This window comes from Phalacrocorax carbo, chromosome 3 (assembly GCF_963921805.1).
Source record: "Phalacrocorax carbo chromosome 3, bPhaCar2.1, whole genome shotgun sequence".
NCBI lineage: Eukaryota > Metazoa > Chordata > Aves > Suliformes > Phalacrocoracidae > Phalacrocorax > Phalacrocorax carbo.
Genome location: NC_087515.1, coordinates 90,492,607 through 90,511,876, shown reverse-complemented (window position 1 = coordinate 90,511,876; position 19,270 = coordinate 90,492,607). Strand labels below are relative to the sequence as shown.

Here is a 19,270-nt window from a genome sequence, read left to right as displayed (position 1 = left end):
CTACTGCATGGGCTTATTTCCTCCTCCCAGATGCAGGACTTTGCATCTGCATTGGTGATGCTCATGAGGGTGCTGTCAGTCCCTTTCTCCAGCTTGTCTGGTCCGTCTAAGTAACAGTCTGCCCTCCAGCCTCTTGACTGTCCTCACGTAATCCGTGAACTTGTTACAAGTGCACTTTAATTGTGCAGCTATTTAAGGAAGATGTTAAATGCTATTAGCCCAGTGTCAGTCTGAGGGGTACTGATGGTAACCAGCTGGCAGCTGGCCTTTGTGTGGATGATATAGCCCTTTGAGCCTGGTGGTCCTGCCATTTCTCCATCCAGATTCTCATGGCAGCATTCACCCTAAGGTGCTGAGGCTGGTGGTCTTTGGTATTTACTATTTTTGAGCTATAAAAGCTATGTTCAATCTGAGGAGCCTGGGTTTTGATACCTTTGTACGCTTACAGGCATCTGTGTGCAAGTGAACATAGATTCTCTTCTTTCCATTGAAGGGAAGCTCTGTGTTGCCTAGTGGTTGGCCAGGAAGGAATGTGGGAGAATGTGATGGCCTTGTCTGATGGGCCACTGATACTGGTTTTTAAAGGAATAGGTGAGAGCGCCTTTAAGTGTGAGTGGCTCTTCTGGGGGACAGTGGCAAGGAAGAGATCCCATAAAGAAGGAAGAATTCTGTATAAAATCAACAGATGCACTAGAGGTACGTAGTCTCTATTAATGCGTTTTGTATCCACAGGTATATATTTATACAAGATGTCTGCCCTGAGGCCGATTTCTAACAGAACCTCCCAGCAGGCCTTGTCTAACTCTGATTACACCTGGGAGTATGAGTACTATGAGTATGGACCAGTGTCGTTTGAAGGCCTGAAGGCTCATAAATGTAAGTTCAGTAGAGGTACACTTTATTGCAGCTGAGCTTGCCCATCTTAATGTTCCTACTCTTCATTTGTAACTCATTATTGTACAAAAATCTCTCCCCTGATTTTTTTTTTATTCTCAGCAGTTAGAGTTATTACTCTGTTTATTAGATTATTGTAATTGTTTATGATTCAGTGTCTTTTTATTGACTGCTTTTCTTGTGCATGAGAGAACTATGGATTTCTTGGCTGTGGTAGAAATTTGTCAATGCTGAGGAATATCAGAGGATCAGGAACAGATTATAACAGCAAATACAGCCACTGCTGCTTCTGGTGACTACATGGTATGATCTGTTTGGCTCTGGTCTTGTTCCTGTTAATGCTAAAAGGGCAGTGGTGAGCAGCCTTATGGCTTTTGGGTTTTTTTTCATAGGAAATAAATTTAAGGCTATAAAAGATTTAAAACAAAAGAAAAAATTCTTCTTTCTGAAGAAAATTTTATCATTGGGACTTTATAGGAAGAGTGTGCGAAATTCAGCATTCTGCTAATACTGGAACTGTTTTACAGAAGTAACAAGTGGAGGACAGGGACCAGAGAGATGAAAACTATTGGTAGGAATTGAGAGGAGGTTTAGCTAGGACAAGCTGGTACAGCTGGACTAACATGTACCTAAAGTTTAGGCAATGGCTTTGACTTTTACAAAATTTCTTTTTTTGGGGGGGAGGAGATGAGTGTTGGTAAAAAGAAAAAAACTGACAGAGACTAACCCAGAATTACTGGACAAGTTTTGCAAGCATTTTGGCAAGGAGAAGGAAATTATTTTGTGTGTCTGTTCCTGAGCTGGATACACTGTGAAAGGGTTTGAGCACCAGGTTTCAAAGTGGGGAGGGGTCTCCAGCCAGTGCTGGTGTGGGATCGTACTTTCTGCCTCATTCATCGTGATGAGGGTTCAGACTGAGAGAGAGGAGTGCTTGCAGTGGCAATCAGTAGTCCAGAAAGGCTGACCTCCCTTGGCTCTGGACAGTCAGGATGTTTTGGGGAGGCTCTGTAAGGGTCAGAAGAAACTTGTTGAAGTTATTAATAACTTTTAAAAGAACTAGAGCAGAAATTGCTTTTTAGCCTGAATTGTACTTTACCTATTTTTTCCCCTCAAAGCCTGCTGAGTACTGTCTGTATTTTTACAAATGTTAGGTACTTGAAAAATGTAGGTCAGCTTTTATCATATTTCTAATGTATATTCCATTCTTCCACTTAATCAGAGGCCAAACGTGATTATGGAGATCACTGATTACAAAGATTAGCTGCAATGTTATGTACATGCCTTCTTTTTAGCTCGGTGTATACAAAGAGTGTGACAGGAGAGAAAAATATACATGATAGTTAGCTCTGGACCGCAGAAGGTATAGTGGCAAAATGGATCTTGGATTGCCATCAAAGCGATTGCCATGCAAAGTGTGGCAGCTCAGCTTCGCTGTCTGGCTGTGCTGTTTGTAGAGTGGGAGGGTTCTGGACAACTCTAGTAAGAGAACGGTACAGAAGACACAGTTGCTTTTCAGGTGGAGCTTGATGTACTTATGAGAGATTAATAGTAGAATCAGTGACCTAGGAAGTCCCTTCTGTGTTGGTGTGTTTTTGGTTTTTTTTTCTTTTCCTCCCCAGTTTTTTTAACCGATAGATTGGAGTTAGTTCTGTTTACTTTGGTGTTACAGCATGCATTGTGAGACGGCTGAGTTTAACCTAGTAAAAGAACAGTCTACGTCTGTCTTGTGTATGGCATGATATTTCTTGTCATAGTATGTTCTTGGCATGTTTCTTGTTCTAGCTATTTCCAGCTGTGTTGAGAGTGTTGAGGAATGTGGAGGCAACGTGATCAGACATTTAACTTTACTGCAATCCTAACCTGAGAGGAAGGAGGACAGATTACACTGGGGTTGTATTAGAAGGGAGACTTTGGAGACTTTGAATATGGACAAATCCTCATTTTTTTTTTATTTCTTGGCCCTTTTTTTTGGCCATGTAAGAAATCTTGACTGTCATAGCCTTTGTCACAGCTGCAAGTAGGCTTAGTTTCAGCCTCTGTTAACCAAGATAAATTTTGTAGAGGCAGGTACCACAAATGGTGAAGTTGGGGCTTTGTAGACTTATTATCACTTGGAACTATTCTGTCTCCTTCAGGCATGCTATTGTAACTTTTGTAGTAATGGTAGAATTCAAATTGGTGATATAAACTGAGGTGAAAGTGATGAGAGAGGCTGCTTCGGTGATCGGGCTTACAATGTAAAGTTAAAATGTGCTGTTGGCTCATATGTACGTTGTACTGTGAGCTGTAATGAAACCAAGGCGATAAATGGCCTGAGCAGTTGGTGGGGAAATGTGTGGTGCAGGGAAAAAATGTCAGTGGTACTGCTCCGTTTAGAAAATGCCAGCTCATCCAGACTGAGTACTGATAATCAGAAGTGGCTGAGTAGCTTCTCTGAGAGCAGGAAGCACCTTGAAGGTGGGATAGTCCTTGAATGCTGCTGGGTATATGGATGTGAATGCTACGGAAGTCTGCAAGCGAGTCTAAAAGAAAATAAAACAGCAGAGCTGGAGGAGGGGTGTTAATGAATGCATGTAACTTATGTTGGAGAATTTAAAGGGGAGAGGACTTCAGTTTCAGAGATGGTTGCAGTGACAGTTGGCCAGCTGTAAAACATCACTGACCCTTCTTAAAATTAGAGGTGTGCGATTTTTAAATTTAAAAAAAAAATTTAATTCTGATACACAAGGTATTTCACCCAACATGAGAAGGCACTGTTTTGAACCAAAAGGTAAAATGAGTTCCACAAGATAAAGTTGGCGGCCACCTTCAGATTAATGTTGATTAATTAATTGTAGGCAAGTGGAGGTTCCTAATAATTCAATATATATATAAAGGAATTCCAAAGCCTGCTTTCTGAGAGAAAAATTTATGCAAAGTGACCTGTGAAGAAAAAATACTCACAAAACAATCTAATACACAAAAATACATTTCTTTAAAAAAACCAAAGTGGAGATGGGGAGATGATGAGGTGTTCAAATGACACAGTGACTTTTTGAATATTTCACTGCAAAGGAAAAAAAAGCTGTTTTATAAGCAAAAAGTGTGTCCTGCCTGAGGATAGGTGAAGGCAGGAGCTAGAAATCAGAAAATCCAGAAAAGTAAGTACCAGATGTTTTGTAAATTAAAATTTAGAAAGTAAATATACAAAGATATCCAGGTAATATCTGTGACTGGCAGAGATACGAAAAAGATCCTTTTTGTGCCTTTAGATCAGAAGAAACCTCAGTAACGTTAGAGAGAGAGGGGTAAAATAGGTAGGAATGATCGGGGGATCAGAACTGCTGCCAGGATGTTACGAGTCTGCGCTAGGAAGGAAAGGAAGGCTGATATTGCAACTTGGGAAAGTCATGGGATAATTTCCCAAACTATTTGTAACTTGGGGCAGTATTAGAAATGTAGTCCTGCATACCATATTATTTGAATGAATGTTGTTTTATGTACTGTTCATTTTGAATAAATGTTTAGAAATTAGTAGGTTTGGAAAATTTGCACTTAAATGAAATACTGAAGAGGACTCAGGCCACCTGCTTTAATTTTAAACAAATCCAAGGAATGTAATTGATACAGCAGAGGGTTGGGAGTGTGTGAGGAGCCACAATAAAGCAAGGAAGTTGTAGCTCTAGGCTCAGTAAACATAGGAATTCTGTTGGTGGGGGAGGACACCGAACAAACCACAAGACGGGCTTGTTACTCATGAATTACAGGAGTACACAATGCTGGCAGGTGTGATTTTTGTGGAGAGTAGTTTATCAGGATCCTGATTTTTTTTTTCCTTTGGTATTTTTCCTTAGTTGGTGATTTTAGTTTTGCAGCTCTATTGATATAATCTATGTGCATATTTCTAAGGCATCCTAATTGATCAGAATTTACGTTCTGGTTATCAGTGCAGTTGCATATCACTGAAGGATGCCTGACTAATTGGTAGGTAGTGGTACCTGTAAATGGTTAAATGGTGATTTTTTAATTTTTTTTTTAATGGGAGTATTTCTTTAGATGAAACTTTCAGGTACCGCAAAGTCCAGTAGGATGGTAGATAATCATGAGCTATTGTGTAGTAGTAAGGCCAAACACAAGTTGCGTCTTGAACCAGTTAATACAGGCTAGACTTATAGAACGATACTGAAAATAATTTAGGGCTCATGATGCATGGAATTAGAGAAATGAGCTCATACCAGTGTGCTTTAAGCAAAAAGAAGTATTGCAAACTCCCCCTCCCCCCTTCTACTCCCCCCAGCCCCCCCTATCCCCCAGCATGGGAACATCTACTTGAACCACTCTCTAGTTATTTTCACAAAGGGGGGTGAGAGGGGGAGATGTGGCAGATGAGAGATTGAATAAACCTTGCAGTGCAAGACTTGAAACTTAACCTCCTTAGCTTACCAGAAAAAGGGATTAAGGAGTGACTTGATTGTGATAAAGTATTTTCACAGGGAGAAAATCTCAAGTTGCAGCAGGCACTTTGACTTTGCAGAGAAAGAGCAAATGGTTTGAATTGATTTCCAGTTTCCAGATCTGCTTTTTGATGTGGAAGATAGGGGAGTGTGGGAGTGTGATGAACTGTTGTGGTCAAGCACCAGGCAGGATAGCTGATTCCTTGTTTTCTGGTGTCTTTAGTTGGTCCTGTAGGAGATTCAACATGTTGGCTAAAGTTCTGCATTGTGCCTGCTGCACTGGGTCAGACAGATCATCACGTAGCTTTACAGCTAGTGAGTATCTTTGAGGTTCAGTAGTAGCTGTGTAATGAGAGGCTGAGGGCAGATCAGATACGTGTTCTGACCAAGACTTCCCTCTTGCATATTTATATGTTAATGTTTCAAACTCTTACAGTGGAAGTTCTGAATATTTGCATAAACAAAAAATAACTGAGATGACAGTTGGTTTGGTGCTCTGTAGCTTTGGGCCGTACTTAAAAATTGACTGTTGTCTGGTAATATGTTTGTCCCACTTGTACCTCTCAAGCTCAAAGCTTCCAGGGACTTGATTCCTTCAGCAGCAATTGTGGATCAATCTTGAAGTCATAACTGGGCATAGATTTATTTTAAGTAGGACTGATGATTTATCTACGGGTCTATGTGCTGTAAATGAGAATAGTAGGTACATTTTATGCACACAGGCAAAAAAAAACCCTGACTTTGTGCACAGGTACATTTTATGCACACCACGCTCTTCCCAACTGCTTCTATATTTGGCTATTGCATTGGTGTTTTCCTTGCAATTAACTGGTGGTTTGACTTGTTTGTCCAAATCCCTTTGGCTCCTCAGTGTGTTGCAGTTTTCTCTATGCAAGTTGGAAGCCCAAATTAAAAATTACTCAAAAATGCCTTGTATATGTTGATTATTGTTATTTGTTGAGGTAGCAAATAGTAGTATCTGTGGTTCTGTTTATTTCAGAACCCTCTATCTTACCACTGAAAGAAAGCTAGATCTTCCTAAACTTATTATGTCAAAGAAATCCATGAAAACCCAGAAACCTAATGGTCTCAGGCAGGAATAATTTAAAATAGGAGGAGTTCAGTTCTACAGGGATTGAAGTTTTTGCTGAAAATCAAATAATCCTCTCTTCTGAGTTGTAGCACTGACGTTGTTTCCAAAGCAATGCCTGGACATGGGCCATGCATCACAAAGGATGCTGCTCCAATTTTACTAAGCAAGAGAAGTCAGTGTCTTCCCTCTTTCAGCTTGTTTTTGGTTTGTCCAGATAATCAGTGAAATTCAGGCTAGAAATGAAAGCTTCAGTGGTGGCATTCTGTTTAAAAATAGATAAACATAAATCTGATTGTTCTTCCTCTTTGCCATCCCAGAATAAGACGTAAAGTCTGGGTTTTGCAGTCATGCTGCACATGGAAAGGAACTTCCTGCAAATGCAGGTGAAATACTGATCATCTTGTTTTCTCTTTTCCACCAGATTCCATTGTGATTGGATTTTGGGTTGGTCTTGCGGTTTTTGTCATCTTCATGTTTTTTGTCCTGACCCTGCTGACCAAGACGGGAGCACCACATCAAGAGTGAGTCTGAAAACTGGAATAACACATCCAGCTTGCTAAGTAGGGTGCCTGTTCTTTGCAGCACCCAAAGAGGCAGCGACAGTGCTGACGTTGCACTGGCTCAGCACCATCTTGTTTTACTCTGTTCTTATGAAAGGGTGAGGTCTGTCGTTGTTTCAAATAATCTTTGTTCCAAGCACTTCTAGGAGACCAGTTCTGTAGAATGGGATTTGGTATGTTCCCTATTTAGCAAATAGTCAGTAGGCATGCAGTGAGAAGGGAATAACTGCATGTATGTATTTTCATGCTAAAATGAAGCTGGTGGGTAGGCTGCCAAACAGGTGGCTTTAGATTACTGTTCTGCAAACAAATGGAGTCATTCTAGGTAGGGTCACGATGGAGTGGAACAGAGCAATGTGAATATTGACAGAGTATATACAGATAAAATGTGGTGCATATGTTAATTTAAGGAAGTTGAAGTCTGGAGGGTTTCTACATGTTTTTGTGTTCAAGTCCAAAAGGTAGACATTGGTGTATTTGTAAAATCTTCTCTTAACCCTGTAGCTCCCCTAGTGTCAGAGAGTCTTAGTTTCTGCTGAGAAATTCTGGTAGATGCTGAAGTACAGATCAGCCCACATGTGTTTAACACTAGGGTCCCATGAAAATCACAAACTAATCACTCACCAGCTGGAAAGAACAAGAAAAAGCATGTGCAGACCATGTCTTTGCCTCAACCATTTATCTGCATTTGTGCAGCACACAAGCTGACAGTGTCCCTTCCTCTGAGAAAGTTAGAACCCACATCTCCTCCCAGGCTCGCATGCCATAAAGTAAAAATAAAAGGCCTCTCTAGAGAGTGAGAGCACTTGCAGGAAGGTAGCAATGATGAGAAGCTGATTGTGAAAGGCAGTTGTTAGTGCTTATCACTTCCTACCTCTGCCTACTGAAGGCCCTTTGCTATTTAGTCATACGTAGACTGGCTCTGAAACTTCACGTAATAGCACATCTCTAGAGGCAGAGCTATATGAGGGAGGGCATACATATATTGTGAGCCTCTTCTGTGCTCCTGAATTTTTATTTCTGAGAGAAGGAAATAGAGGCAGAAGAATTCAGCTTCCCAGCACTGACTTGAATTTCACAGCTGGTATTTTTGCCTCCCTTACAGATTGCCAGAAAATAGCCAGACCTTACTCCCAAATATATTTAAAGTCCTTGTAAGTATTGGTGTGTTGCTGCTTTTCCCTGGAAATCTTGTTTCTTAGCTGAGCATCTGAGTCTGTATCCCATGTGAATAATGAGAGGGTAAGACGTGATGAAGTCCAATAAACAACAAAAAGGATTCCATATGGATATTTGCCAAAAGCGTGTACACTTGTAAAAACGTACTTTCAGGTAGCAGAGGGCTGCTTGATAACTCCCACTGTGTTTCTGCTTTCTTCATCAATTTTCTGGGAACAGGTTGCCTAGAGAGTTTGTGAAACCTCCATCTTTGGTCAGCTTCTACATCCAGATAAACTGGATCAGAATTCGGAGTTGGCCTTGCCTTCAGCAGGGCACTGGGCTAGAGACCTCCAGAGGTCCCTTCCAGCCTAAATCTTAATATGATTTCTTCAGTTGCTGAGAAGAGCCCAGTCATTTCCTTTCTGTATTTGCTTTAAACTTCCTTGCAGCTTTGGGAGCTGTGTGCTTGAATGCTTGCGCGCTTACTACATACACTGAGTTGGCACCTTTAACAAATTTGAGCGCTTTTTTTTTTGAGATTCGGTAACCCCTTGTGTGCGGTACTGGAAACAGAACATCCAGGAATATGCTAAGGGCAGTGAATACTGTTGTTTCCTCTTATTTTTGGTGCATGTATATAAGAACTGAAGAACATATATACCTACCTGTAAAACCAGTGCAGACTGTGGATTTAGTTTGTCTGCATCTTCTGTCTTTACACTTGACTGGATTCTTCATGACTCAGTTTCATTAGTGGCCTGTCTTGCAGCTCTCCTTTAGAAATAGATGTTAATGGGGTTCCTAGGTCTTAGGAGAAAGCCAGCCTGATGGATGGACATGTCTCCGACTTCAGTAAGTCAATTTAGCTGTTCTTTAAAGTACCATTAACGTGAGAGATAAGTGTAGCTGGGTTCAGATGAATGGATCTGAAGTAGAATACTCTGTTTTTTCTAGTAGTATGTTTTTCTTGGCTCAATATAAAGGGGTATGATAGCATGTACTTTTCAAAATTGTACAAGATGTTCAGAATTGGGTACATTCGCAGACCAGAAGAAAAGGGTCAGGATATGGATAGGGAGGGGCAGGAATTTAATTAGCTGTGGAAATTATGCCTGTTGCATTCTTCTTTTGTTTGCTTGCATGTAAGTATGTGTAGAACATTAGCTGGTGCGACAGAAAATTGTGTTGACGATCTTTCTGAATTTCTGCCTGAGAAGTACTCTTGTTCATCACTCGGGAGGAGATGGTACGCTATGTTTCTGCATTTAAAAAGGTCCTTAAAAATGCATTTGTGCAACAAATTCGTGTGTTCATGTAACCTGTCTGTACAAAATCTAGGCTATTGTAATCTCAAAGCTTTGTGCAGCTATTGAGGCAGGTTGTGCAATTCATTGCAGTAAAAGTGAAATGACTTTTGTTTTGTTAAAGAGATCGGTTTTGGTTAAGCATTCTTGGGGTGAAATGCAGGTCCACTGAAACAAAAACTTTTACAGATATATGTATGTGTTTGCTGAAAACTTATTCAGGAAGCTTTCTCAGGTTCATGGTAGCCCTTCTGGCTTGGTACTAAGAATCTGTTTAGATCCCCCAAGTTCCCTTTGGGATCCCAAACCCTGCTATTTTGGAGGATTGGCTTATTCCTTTCTGTGGTTTGCCAGGTACCCCAGGTCACTTCAGGGAGGGTTCAGAGAAGGGGTGTTTAAGCTAGAGAGGAATGTCAAGTGTCAGTCCCAAACTAGTATGCCTCTGTTAGAAAAGTGTACTGGGTAAAATGGTCTGTACCCTGACAGTGCACTCAGGTCCAATGGGCAGAGTCCAGAGCTTAATATTGAATCCAGCAGAGCAGAACCCAGCATCATAGGCTGGAAGATTACCAGAAAATGGAGCTTGGGTTAGTTCGTTAGCAACTACTTGTTTTGAGTAGTTTTTGGTATGTGTGATGCTCAAGGTGCCTGGCGTTCACCTTCCTGCTCTCTTGATCACAGTTTCTGGGACTCTAAGTTGGCCCAAATATTACAAAACGGTTTGAGTGTCCTGGTGGCTGTACTCCCTTCCACACTAAAACGGGGATTTCTTATTTTTAGGGTTGTAAAAAGATACACACTGAGGTATACTTGCATACTGTAATGAGCAAGACTATGCAAGTTTCTAGTCTAGTTTAAAAAAAAAAAAAATTCCTCTCCAAACTTCAGGAGGATCGCGTTTGTGAATTTTAGAATCTGAAAACATGACTGCGTATTACATCATGTGTTCCCCACTCATTAGCACAGGATTGTTCTGTCATATGTTCTCAACATCCTGGGTCATTACAGATTTTCTCTGCATCTTCTATTCTTTATAAAGCGCTTTCCACACCTATGAGCTAGTTTTACTTCTCTAATAGAACCTTTTCAAGCTTTTTTCCGAAGTAATTTCTTCCTAGGCTTAAATGCATGTCCTTCTTTCTGAGCTTATTTGCCACCTCCGCTCTGTGCCACAATAGTACATGCAAATCCATCGCCGAGAGTTTCTAAAACTACATCTGCAATTTAAATTGAGTGGTGATTTCTGTTGCATTATAAGTAAATAAATGTCAGTCATCAGCTCTGAAGGCTACCACAGTATTATTCCAATCTGTTTGCCTCTCGGTATGTATACAGCAGATTATTTGTTACTTGTCTGCTTTGCGTTAATTTAAACACTATGCTTCTACATGCTTCACTTCAAAATGCAGAACGAGCCAATATAGTTTTGATAAACCAGAGGACTCTCTGATTTGAAGGCTAGTGTAACTGATTTTGTTAGGACAGAACCCTCCTATCATGTAAAGGGAGTAAATTAGCATTTGAGAAGCAGGGATCTTTAACTATCACTGAAAGACTAATGGGTTAGGGTTACCCTCTGAACTTGAAGGTTTTAGGGGTAGATTTCTGAAGGTGCCATCTGAGCCTTTTGGAAACATACAGGCACTTAACTCCTACTGCAGGCTTGAGGGAATTAAATTATAATGTTTCTCTGCAAATCTCTGTAAGTGCTGCGCGCACCCTTGGGAGCCCAGCTATCTGCCTCCAGTGCCATTTGCTACGTGTTCACATGTAAACAGTATGATTTATTAATTCTTACTTAACAAAACTTACATTCTGAGAATACATTTAGATTTTTCACTACTCATCCTCTGAATGCCTCTGCTGCTTTTCAGATGCAAATTAACTTGCATTTTATGATGATAGCATATAAATTCAGCCTGACAAAGAATGTATTACTAGCTGTAAAACTCCCGTCTAGCTCAAGCTTTTCTCACCCCTAGCTGTTCATGGCTCCTGCGCAAGCCCATGCCGATTAGAGCTGGTTTGAGCTAATGCTTCTAGAAGATGCCAAGAGCAATGTTATGATGTCCTTCCCGGGCTACATGTCTGAATTGTTGAGGCTGCTGGTCTTTATAGCAGCCTTTAGTTCCAGCTCTCCTGATTTGGAAATCTGAATGTCATTGACTGAAGTCAGTGGAAAAGATGGTTTCATGTCCAGACAACCAACCACTCAAATGATGCCTTTAGGGACAGCAGCGCTGCCTGTGTCTCGGAATGATTTTCTCGATCAAAGACTTGTCTCAAAGTGTTCTATAAGCCATTCTAAAAAACTTGTTACTACTCGATACTATTTGATGTCAAGAGTAAATACTGAAAAGTATTTCTGAGCTCATTCAGAGAGCTGATTATTTGAGTATATTGATTACTAGAAGAGCCGAGCCGTTTAAGAGTGCTGGCATTGATAACTTACTCCCATGCAAAATTATCATGACAAGTCAAGACTTAAAATAGCATCAGCATTAAAAAATAAATAGTGCTGGCTTTTAAAGTCCGTCGATAAAACTGTAGGGTTTCCTTTCTTCCTGATCGTAATGGTTGCTGAAACTAAATCTGCTGTTAAGAACTTGAATGGTTCTTTCATGCTTACTCTATTTTTCTTTTTCTTCCTTAGCAATGCAGAACCTTCTGAAAAAAGATTTCGCATGAATAGTTTTGTGGCAGATTTTGGAAGACCTCTAGAGTCGGAGAGGGTCTTTTCCCGTCAAATAGCTGAAGAATCCCGGTCACTTTTCCATTTCTGTATTAATGAAGTGGAACATTTGGACAAAGCAAAACAAAGTCACAAAGGTCCAGGTCTGGAGAGTAATATCCAGTTCCAGGAAGTTCCCAGGAGCAGTGGAATGTTTGAGGGGGACCTAAATTGTCTTACGAAATTTAACATTCCTAACTTTGTGAACACTGAGCAGAATTCTTCGCTAGGTGAGGATGATCTCCTCATCTCGGAGCCACCAATCATTTTAGAAAGTAAATCGGTCATGCAATCTTCTCATCGGATCCTTGACTGAAAAGTCTTTTTACTTTAAGGTAAACATTCCTGTTATTGTCCAGTTTGAAGCCTTTCTTGGCCTTCTGGTATTCTGATAGAAGGTATTTCAGACCTCTGCTTTTTATGGTACATAAGACTGGCTGTGCTGACAGAACTCAGTTCAGACAAGAAGTAAAACACTGGATGCTTTATTCTGATGCCTTCTGTCATGGTCTAAACATTTTGCCCAACATTATTTTTGCTTCCTGATTATTTGTTGTTGTTTTGTTTTTTGTTTTTAAATGACTGCTTATGTCCAGCTTCTGAAAGACACCATAGTAATTTGCGGGGACTGTGAAGGCTGGAGCCTGGCATTGGGAGGTGTGTGAAAACTCCTCAGCTAAGAAAAGCGTAAACCTCAAATTAAGACTGAGGCGAGGAATAAACAGGCAGCCCCTGGGGAGGTTCTGCAGCTTCGGCCGCTCCCCAAAAGGACACCTAAAACTGAGCAGCACAATGGATATCTGCTTGGCATTAACTGCTGTTTCTGGTTCCTGACTGCTTTTCGGTACAGGTTCAAACCCAACTTACAAAGCTTCCAGAGGGAATACCTTGCATGTGAAATTGTTTGATTACAGTGTTTACAAAATGCTACCACCACCTGCTGCTGAGTAAAAGCAAATTAGTGCCTGTAATTATAGTACTTCAGAGTGACATCCTGACAGTTGCCCAGTAATGACCTGGAATTAGTATTCTACACACAAATAGACATTTGGCTTTTGTTTGGGTTTTGTTTTTTTCTTTTAATTGCTGATGCAGACTTCCAGTTTGGTAAGTGCGGATTCAGTAGTTCAATCACAGGAGATCAGATAAAAGCTGTTCTTCCTTTGCCAAGAGTTCCTATGTGCGAACAGTGGTGTTATATTAAGCTGGTGTTGCAGTTTGCTTATAGGCTGAACCTTCCCATGCTTTTTTTGGCTCTGTAAATGGCCCTTTTTTGACCAGCGGGCCAGTGAAGGGCTGGCAGGCTTTGAGCTGTTGAGAGGACCAGCTCCAAAAGCACAGCTGAGCTGCGCTTGCTCCATCTTCTTTTTGTATTCATTTGGGATGGTGTTGCAACCACAACTGCTCTCCCAGGGAGAGGTTTGTTAAGGAATGGAATGGGTATAATTTCAACCCTTAAGTTTATTTTTTTTAGAGAGAGAATAAGGTTCTGAACCTTAGCCAGCGCTTACATTACTTCTCAGCTTTCTTCAAAAGATGGTAACTCCTGGCCAAATGGTTCCAGGGCAAGCACATAGGATGCAGGGGCGCGGGGTTAAAATCCTTCACTGGATTTGGAGTAAGAGCACTCTGGGAGGTTCTTAACTGAAATGAAACTAGTGGCTTCAAGATACTGTGCCTCACTGGGTTTTCTTGAAACTAGCCTGCTTTGTATACATCATGTTTGTGTCAGAGTGAAAATGCAGCAATATGAGACCGATACATTCTTCAGACACTTAAATGGTGATTAATTCATTCTTCCTTCACCTGACAAATAGAAAAAATAGTGAATGGGTTGTGTATTTAAAGAATACAAAGTGGGGGAAACCTCTTTTATAATTAAGGGCACAGGAGATAAAACCAAACCACTTACACGTAAATTTCCTGTTTCCAAATGCAATTTTTGCACTACTTCCTAGTGTTTAAAGTAATGGGGTTATACTTAAAGCAAAGCAGAAACTGTTCAAAACTAGCAGATTACTGTTGGATATAGTTCCCAAGAGGAGACTGAAGTGACCCAGGTTAGAAAAGAGCGTGGCTGCGTGGGTTGCAGCGCAGGTCTCCAGCATGCAGAAAAAGGTGCAGAAAAAGCCTTCTCTTACAGTAAGTACTTCACCACAAGTATGAAGGCCACAGCTGTGGACTTTTCCTTTCCCAAATAAAGAAATTTGGGAAATCTGCTTTCTGAATGTGGCAACTGCTTCCTGCTGAGGCAGCTCAGACAACTGCTGGCTATCTGATGGTTGGGCTTTGTCTGAACTGAAGCTCAGTATTGTTCTTGCCAACAAGCTCTGGGACTTCTAAATGTAGCTTCTATAGCCTATTTCTGGGTGAGTGAGCTGCCTTCAGTGATGTCTGATCTATTCTTTTCTAATTTTTTCCTTTACCATGCTTGAAAACAGAAATTCTGCTTAAATGAGGGGAAAACTCGCACAGAATCCAGATCCTCTGCAATTGAGAAGTGAAGCTTAATTTTAAAGGATTTAAAACCAGGTTTAAAAATAATGAAGGTCTAGTTTTAGAAAAGAAAAGCTTGCTATTCCCAGTGGGCTAACCTAAGCTTTTCTTCTGCTACCTTAAATCATTGTGGCTTTTATTGCTGGGCTCATAATTGCTGCTTTGGGGAGAAAGGAGGAGTATTCATATGTATGGATGCTGGTTACACTTACCGCCTAGATGAAAAGTATTTAATAAAATTATCAAGGGCTAATACCAGCTTAACTTAGAACACACTTGAATTGTATTTTTAGTGTCCTTCTGAAGCATGTATTAATCCTGTAGAGGTCTGTAAGTGTTTGGTTCCTGCTTCTGTTTGTCCCTGATGGTGGTTCTACTTTTTCGATCTTCTCTCCCTTCTATCTTTAAAGTCCTTCACGCTGCTTTTTACAGAAAAACAACCTGGCAGTCCCCACGGCGCAGCTCCCACGTGACTTCAGAAGTGCTGCAGCAGCAATAGTCTGATTCAGATTTTTGCTCTGCCTCTGCATTAGAGCAGAGTCAAAGACAAACGCGGAAACTTTCTGCAGTCTTCAAAAGCAGTTATTTTAAAGCTGTTCTTTGTTTTTCCTTTTTTAAGAGCTAGTAATAGACACGATGTTTTGCCTCAGGGGAAAGGCGATTGGTGTAATGACTGACTTTTGAATATAATTTTTAAAAAGATTCATCTTTTCTGAGAAAACACCAAGAGTTGGTTCACTATGAAGTAAATAGAAACTGTTTTGACAAGGGTAATCCTTCAAAAGGAGTACTCAGAATTCAGTGGTGTTTGAAAACACGATTTTTGCAAGTTTTCTTACTGCTTGGGCCATCTGTTTCAGAGCCTCATCTCAAAACTCATTAAAAATGCTTTACCTGTTGTAGATCTAACTTCATGGAGAGTTCCCCTAAGATAATTACATATGTTTGTTTGCATAAACATGTATTGTAGTCTGTAAGAACTTACTAGGTCAAGTTATGTATTCCAGTTTTCAAATGTGAGTATTTGTGAAATGTTCTTACCGTAAACAAGTTCTAGTTGTGTACCTTTAAGACAAACAAAACACACACAAAAAAACCCCAACCCAAACAAACAAACAAAACCCAAAAAAGGTATACTATAAAATCAGAAAATGCCTGTTCATAGAGAAAAGAAAGGGAAAGGTAACCCCATGAACTTCTCTACTAAAAGTCCAGTGCTACACGGTCTCTGAGGCTAAAAGGTGAAGTAAATGATGGGTATTTGCCATGCATTTTAGTATTTATGTACCTGAGCTGTAGATGTTGAGTACTTTAATACTGACATTTTTAGCCATCCTGTGGTTAAAAGAACCCACAAAACCCTTCATAAGCCACTGGCAAAGGAAGAATTCAAGCGTGCTTTTTCCTCTTCTACTCTGCCCTATCCTCCTGGCAGTGAAAGATGACAAAGCTAAATACGCCGCCGGAGATGCTGCGGAGCTGCACTAGTAGTAGTCTCACTATGCGAGTGAACAAGTAGCCTCAGCTGTTGCCAGGTAGCAGGGACGTTCTCCAACAAGAGCAAGAGTTGGAGGCCTGTGGTTTCCTTGTTTTGGACATGAGGTACCTAGTTAGCTGTGTGAAAGGCTAAATGTTATGATTCAAAGTTACCAGGGGACTTTCTGTTCAAAAGGGGCAGGGCAGCGCTCGATGCAAGGCGCCCTTCCCTGCAGAACTGGACTTGCACAGCTAGTGCTAGTACATAGATCCATTTTCCTTCTTTTTTTTCCAGAATACGTTAAATACTGGCTATTGTGGCAGACTTCAAAATGTATTATGTACTATCAAATAAAGTCTTCATCCATGAGAACCTCTTTGTTACATGAACAATTCTGACATGTATTTCAGAGGACTTGAAATAGAACACGCTGCATCTCTCTCCACCACAAGTGCGACAATGAGATCACATATTCTTCTGCAGACCCAGTTTTCCTCTCTTGAAGCAAATGTCTTCTCTGCAGTCTGGGTTGCTGAGTCACCCAGCCAGCTGCTCACTTGATTCCCTAAAACCTTCACACATGACAATTAAAATTATTATACTCCAGCTGCTTAGCTGTGAACAAATGAATTGCAGCTAAACATAAAGCAATGATTCAAAGGAATGATGTTTAGGATTCTTTTAATACATCCATTGTAATGCCTCCTGGAAATGCATGATGAACTAGTGTAACATAAGAAAACCATACGTGAGGAGTATGTAATTCTAGTACTCTCTGAAAGATCCCACTGAATTGCTTGGTGGAATACAGCAAAAGCCAGTGACCCGTTTTGTCAGCCTTTGCTCCGTTTCAGGGGATTTTCCCCTTTCTGCACTGTCAAGCCTGCTGGAGAGTCAAGAACTACTGACTTCATCAGAATAGTTACAATTTGAACCTTAGTTCTGCAAAAAAGAACACCGTTACTGCAGCCATTCAAGAGCAGAGAGAGGCTGTTAGTGTGTCACCTTTGTGGTAAGTGCCTATAAACTAAAGCCCACGCTTCAGTGAGTCTACAACTACATAAATACATGTGAGAACACAGTCTAAACTCTACCATAGCTTACAGAAATGGTAAGTAAAACTGTCTCTGCTCAGTTAAATAGACTCACAGAGAAAATTTAATTTGAAATTTAATTAAAACTATGTAAGACATTCAGTTCTCAGGAAATGCTGGGATAAGAATTTTAAAAGCTGTTTGAATGAACTGCATGAACATTAAGGCAACCCCCTTCTTGATGACCTAGCTGTTATACATTTGAGAGAGAGCTTCCAGCAACCAGAAATGCTTCCCCTAGGCCTTCCCGTCCCAGGCGGTGCACGCACAGCATCCCTGCGTTCCCGCTCGGGGAACACGAGGGTTGCTGTAATTTAACAACAATCTCACTCCAGGTCACACACTTTAATACAGAGTTACACATAGAGCCAACTGTACAGGAAATAACTAGGAAGTTGTGATTATCCTTTTTTACCCTTTTCATTTGCAAAATATTCCCAAATCAAGAAAATGCAGCATATTTACACGTAGCCGATATTTTTATATAGGAAGTCTTGTTGTATGTACATTTTATGAATACAGACTAATCATTAATGGGGGACAAAACATCCATCCAAAAAATACTGAAAATATCTGAATATGAAACAACCAAGATTACTATATTAATTGCAAACAATTTTTTTCATGTCTCTTTATATACACTCTCTCTCACATTATCTTTGTGTGCATGTGTGTCAAAAAGAGCATGGAAGGGCCTTGAAGAGGCGTGTGACTCCAGCAGGGCAGAAGCAGGGAGGGAGAAGGCAATGGTGTCTCTAACATTCTGCTTGTTACCCGCTACGATGCCCGTCAGTTCACAGGCCGGTACATCTGCAGGCGGTGGTTGGGTGGTAGATCACTCCTGCTTTAGCAAACTAGTCTCCCTTGTCACTCTTGAAGATGTTTTTTTCTTCCTCTTGGCCCCTTTTCCAAATTGCTCTGTATTTTAACTCTGAATTTGCCCACCACCCTGACCCTGCAGTTGAGCTTTAGTACATTGTCTTCACATTTGATGGGCCTCTATTCTGTCAAGATCATCTCTGAAGATGGTACTCCGTCAGATCCGGAACAGCCCTGTGTAAACTTACTCAGGACAGCCTTCCCTTTTACAAGGGATACCAATAACTACTCTCGCACTGTATTTTACAGGCTTTTTTCCTGTCTGCCCTGTAACAATTCAGGCAGCCGCTCTGCCATCATTCTTCCCAGTGCAGTTGGAAAGCTCTGCAGAGTAAACAGGGACCACTTGGAATCTGAGCATCACCAGGGAACACCTGCTCTGCTCCACCCCTCCAGTCATTCACAAGGGTAAAAGGTGTCTTAAAGGAAGGAATATTCTATGAAGTGGAGGGAGAGAAGCAACATGTTGGGGGGGTGAGGGGGGAGAGGATTTTTGTGCCCTATCAAATGAAAAATAACAACACTATATACTAAAACCACAAGCCAAACAGCGTGGTAGTCAAATTGTTCACAGAGGAATCACTGTGAGACAAGTTCTAAGCAGAAGTTAAAGGTATTCAGGCATGTCCTCCAGTATCTGAAAAAGCATCAAATGGAATTTCTCAATGGTAAGTGAGTTCATGGAATAATCTCAGTATTCCTAAGATATTTTAAAAATTGCATGTAACTTTATTACTAACAAAATACGAGACATCATACAAGATGACTGGGGTGGTGCTCAATGCGAATCTACCTTTGGACAAGCAAGATTCCAGGTAAGATCAGAATGTAATTAAATTTACAAGCGTTACATTAATGGTTTTCAATAATATTTTCTATAGATAACTGAGTGTTAAAATTCTGCTTCTCTAGCCCACTCCTACATAATCACGTCTTCCAAAAGCTGTCCGTCACGTTGAATCCACTGGAATTAGGTACAGGAATAACAACCCCTTGTTTCTGCAGTTCACGTAGAACATCTAATATCGAATCCAATTCCACTCGAAATTTCTCCAGTTCTCGATTCTTCCGCTGTGCCAGCCTTCGCCACTTCTCAGCCTCGCGGCTTTGCCTCGCTTCAGTAGCGCGCTGTGTTAGTTGGGCTGCCT

General features: G+C 40.8%; 2 protein-coding genes across 5 annotated transcripts in view; one reads left to right on the top strand and one right to left on the bottom strand.

Moving 5' to 3' along the window:
• The first annotated feature begins 749 nt into the window (after positions 1–749).
• MRAP2 (melanocortin 2 receptor accessory protein 2) lies at positions 750–16,465 on the top strand. The gene is made up of 3 exons (XM_064447692.1): positions 750–876; positions 6,842–6,941; positions 12,099–16,465. Exons 1-3 carry the CDS (start codon positions 750–752, stop codon positions 12,490–12,492), a joined length of 621 nt encoding a protein of 206 aa, XP_064303762.1. The 3' UTR covers positions 12,493–16,465.
• A 1,108-nt stretch (positions 16,466–17,573) lies between these two features.
• The window catches only part of CEP162 (centrosomal protein 162), a 47,145-nt gene continuing 45,448 nt past the window's right edge, over positions 17,574–19,270 (bottom strand). For all 4 annotated transcript variants that reach the window (XM_064447688.1, XM_064447690.1, XM_064447686.1 and 1 more), the window contains one exon: positions 17,574–19,268. In XM_064447688.1, the coding sequence (XP_064303758.1) occupies positions 19,050–19,268 (219 nt within the window). In that variant the 3' untranslated portion in view covers positions 17,574–19,049. The remainder of the gene's footprint in view (positions 19,269–19,270) is intronic.

Coding starts and splice junctions, on each gene's coding strand:
- MRAP2 (XM_064447692.1), top strand. CDS start 750: ATGTCTGCCCTGAGGCCGATTTCTAACAGAACCTCCCAGCAGGCCTTG. Junction 877..6,841: donor AGGCCTGAAGGCTCATAAAT/GTAAGTTCAGTA, acceptor CTTTTCCACCAG/ATTCCATTGTGATTGGATTT. Junction 6,942..12,098: donor ACGGGAGCACCACATCAAGA/GTGAGTCTGAAA, acceptor TTTCTTCCTTAG/CAATGCAGAACCTTCTGAAA.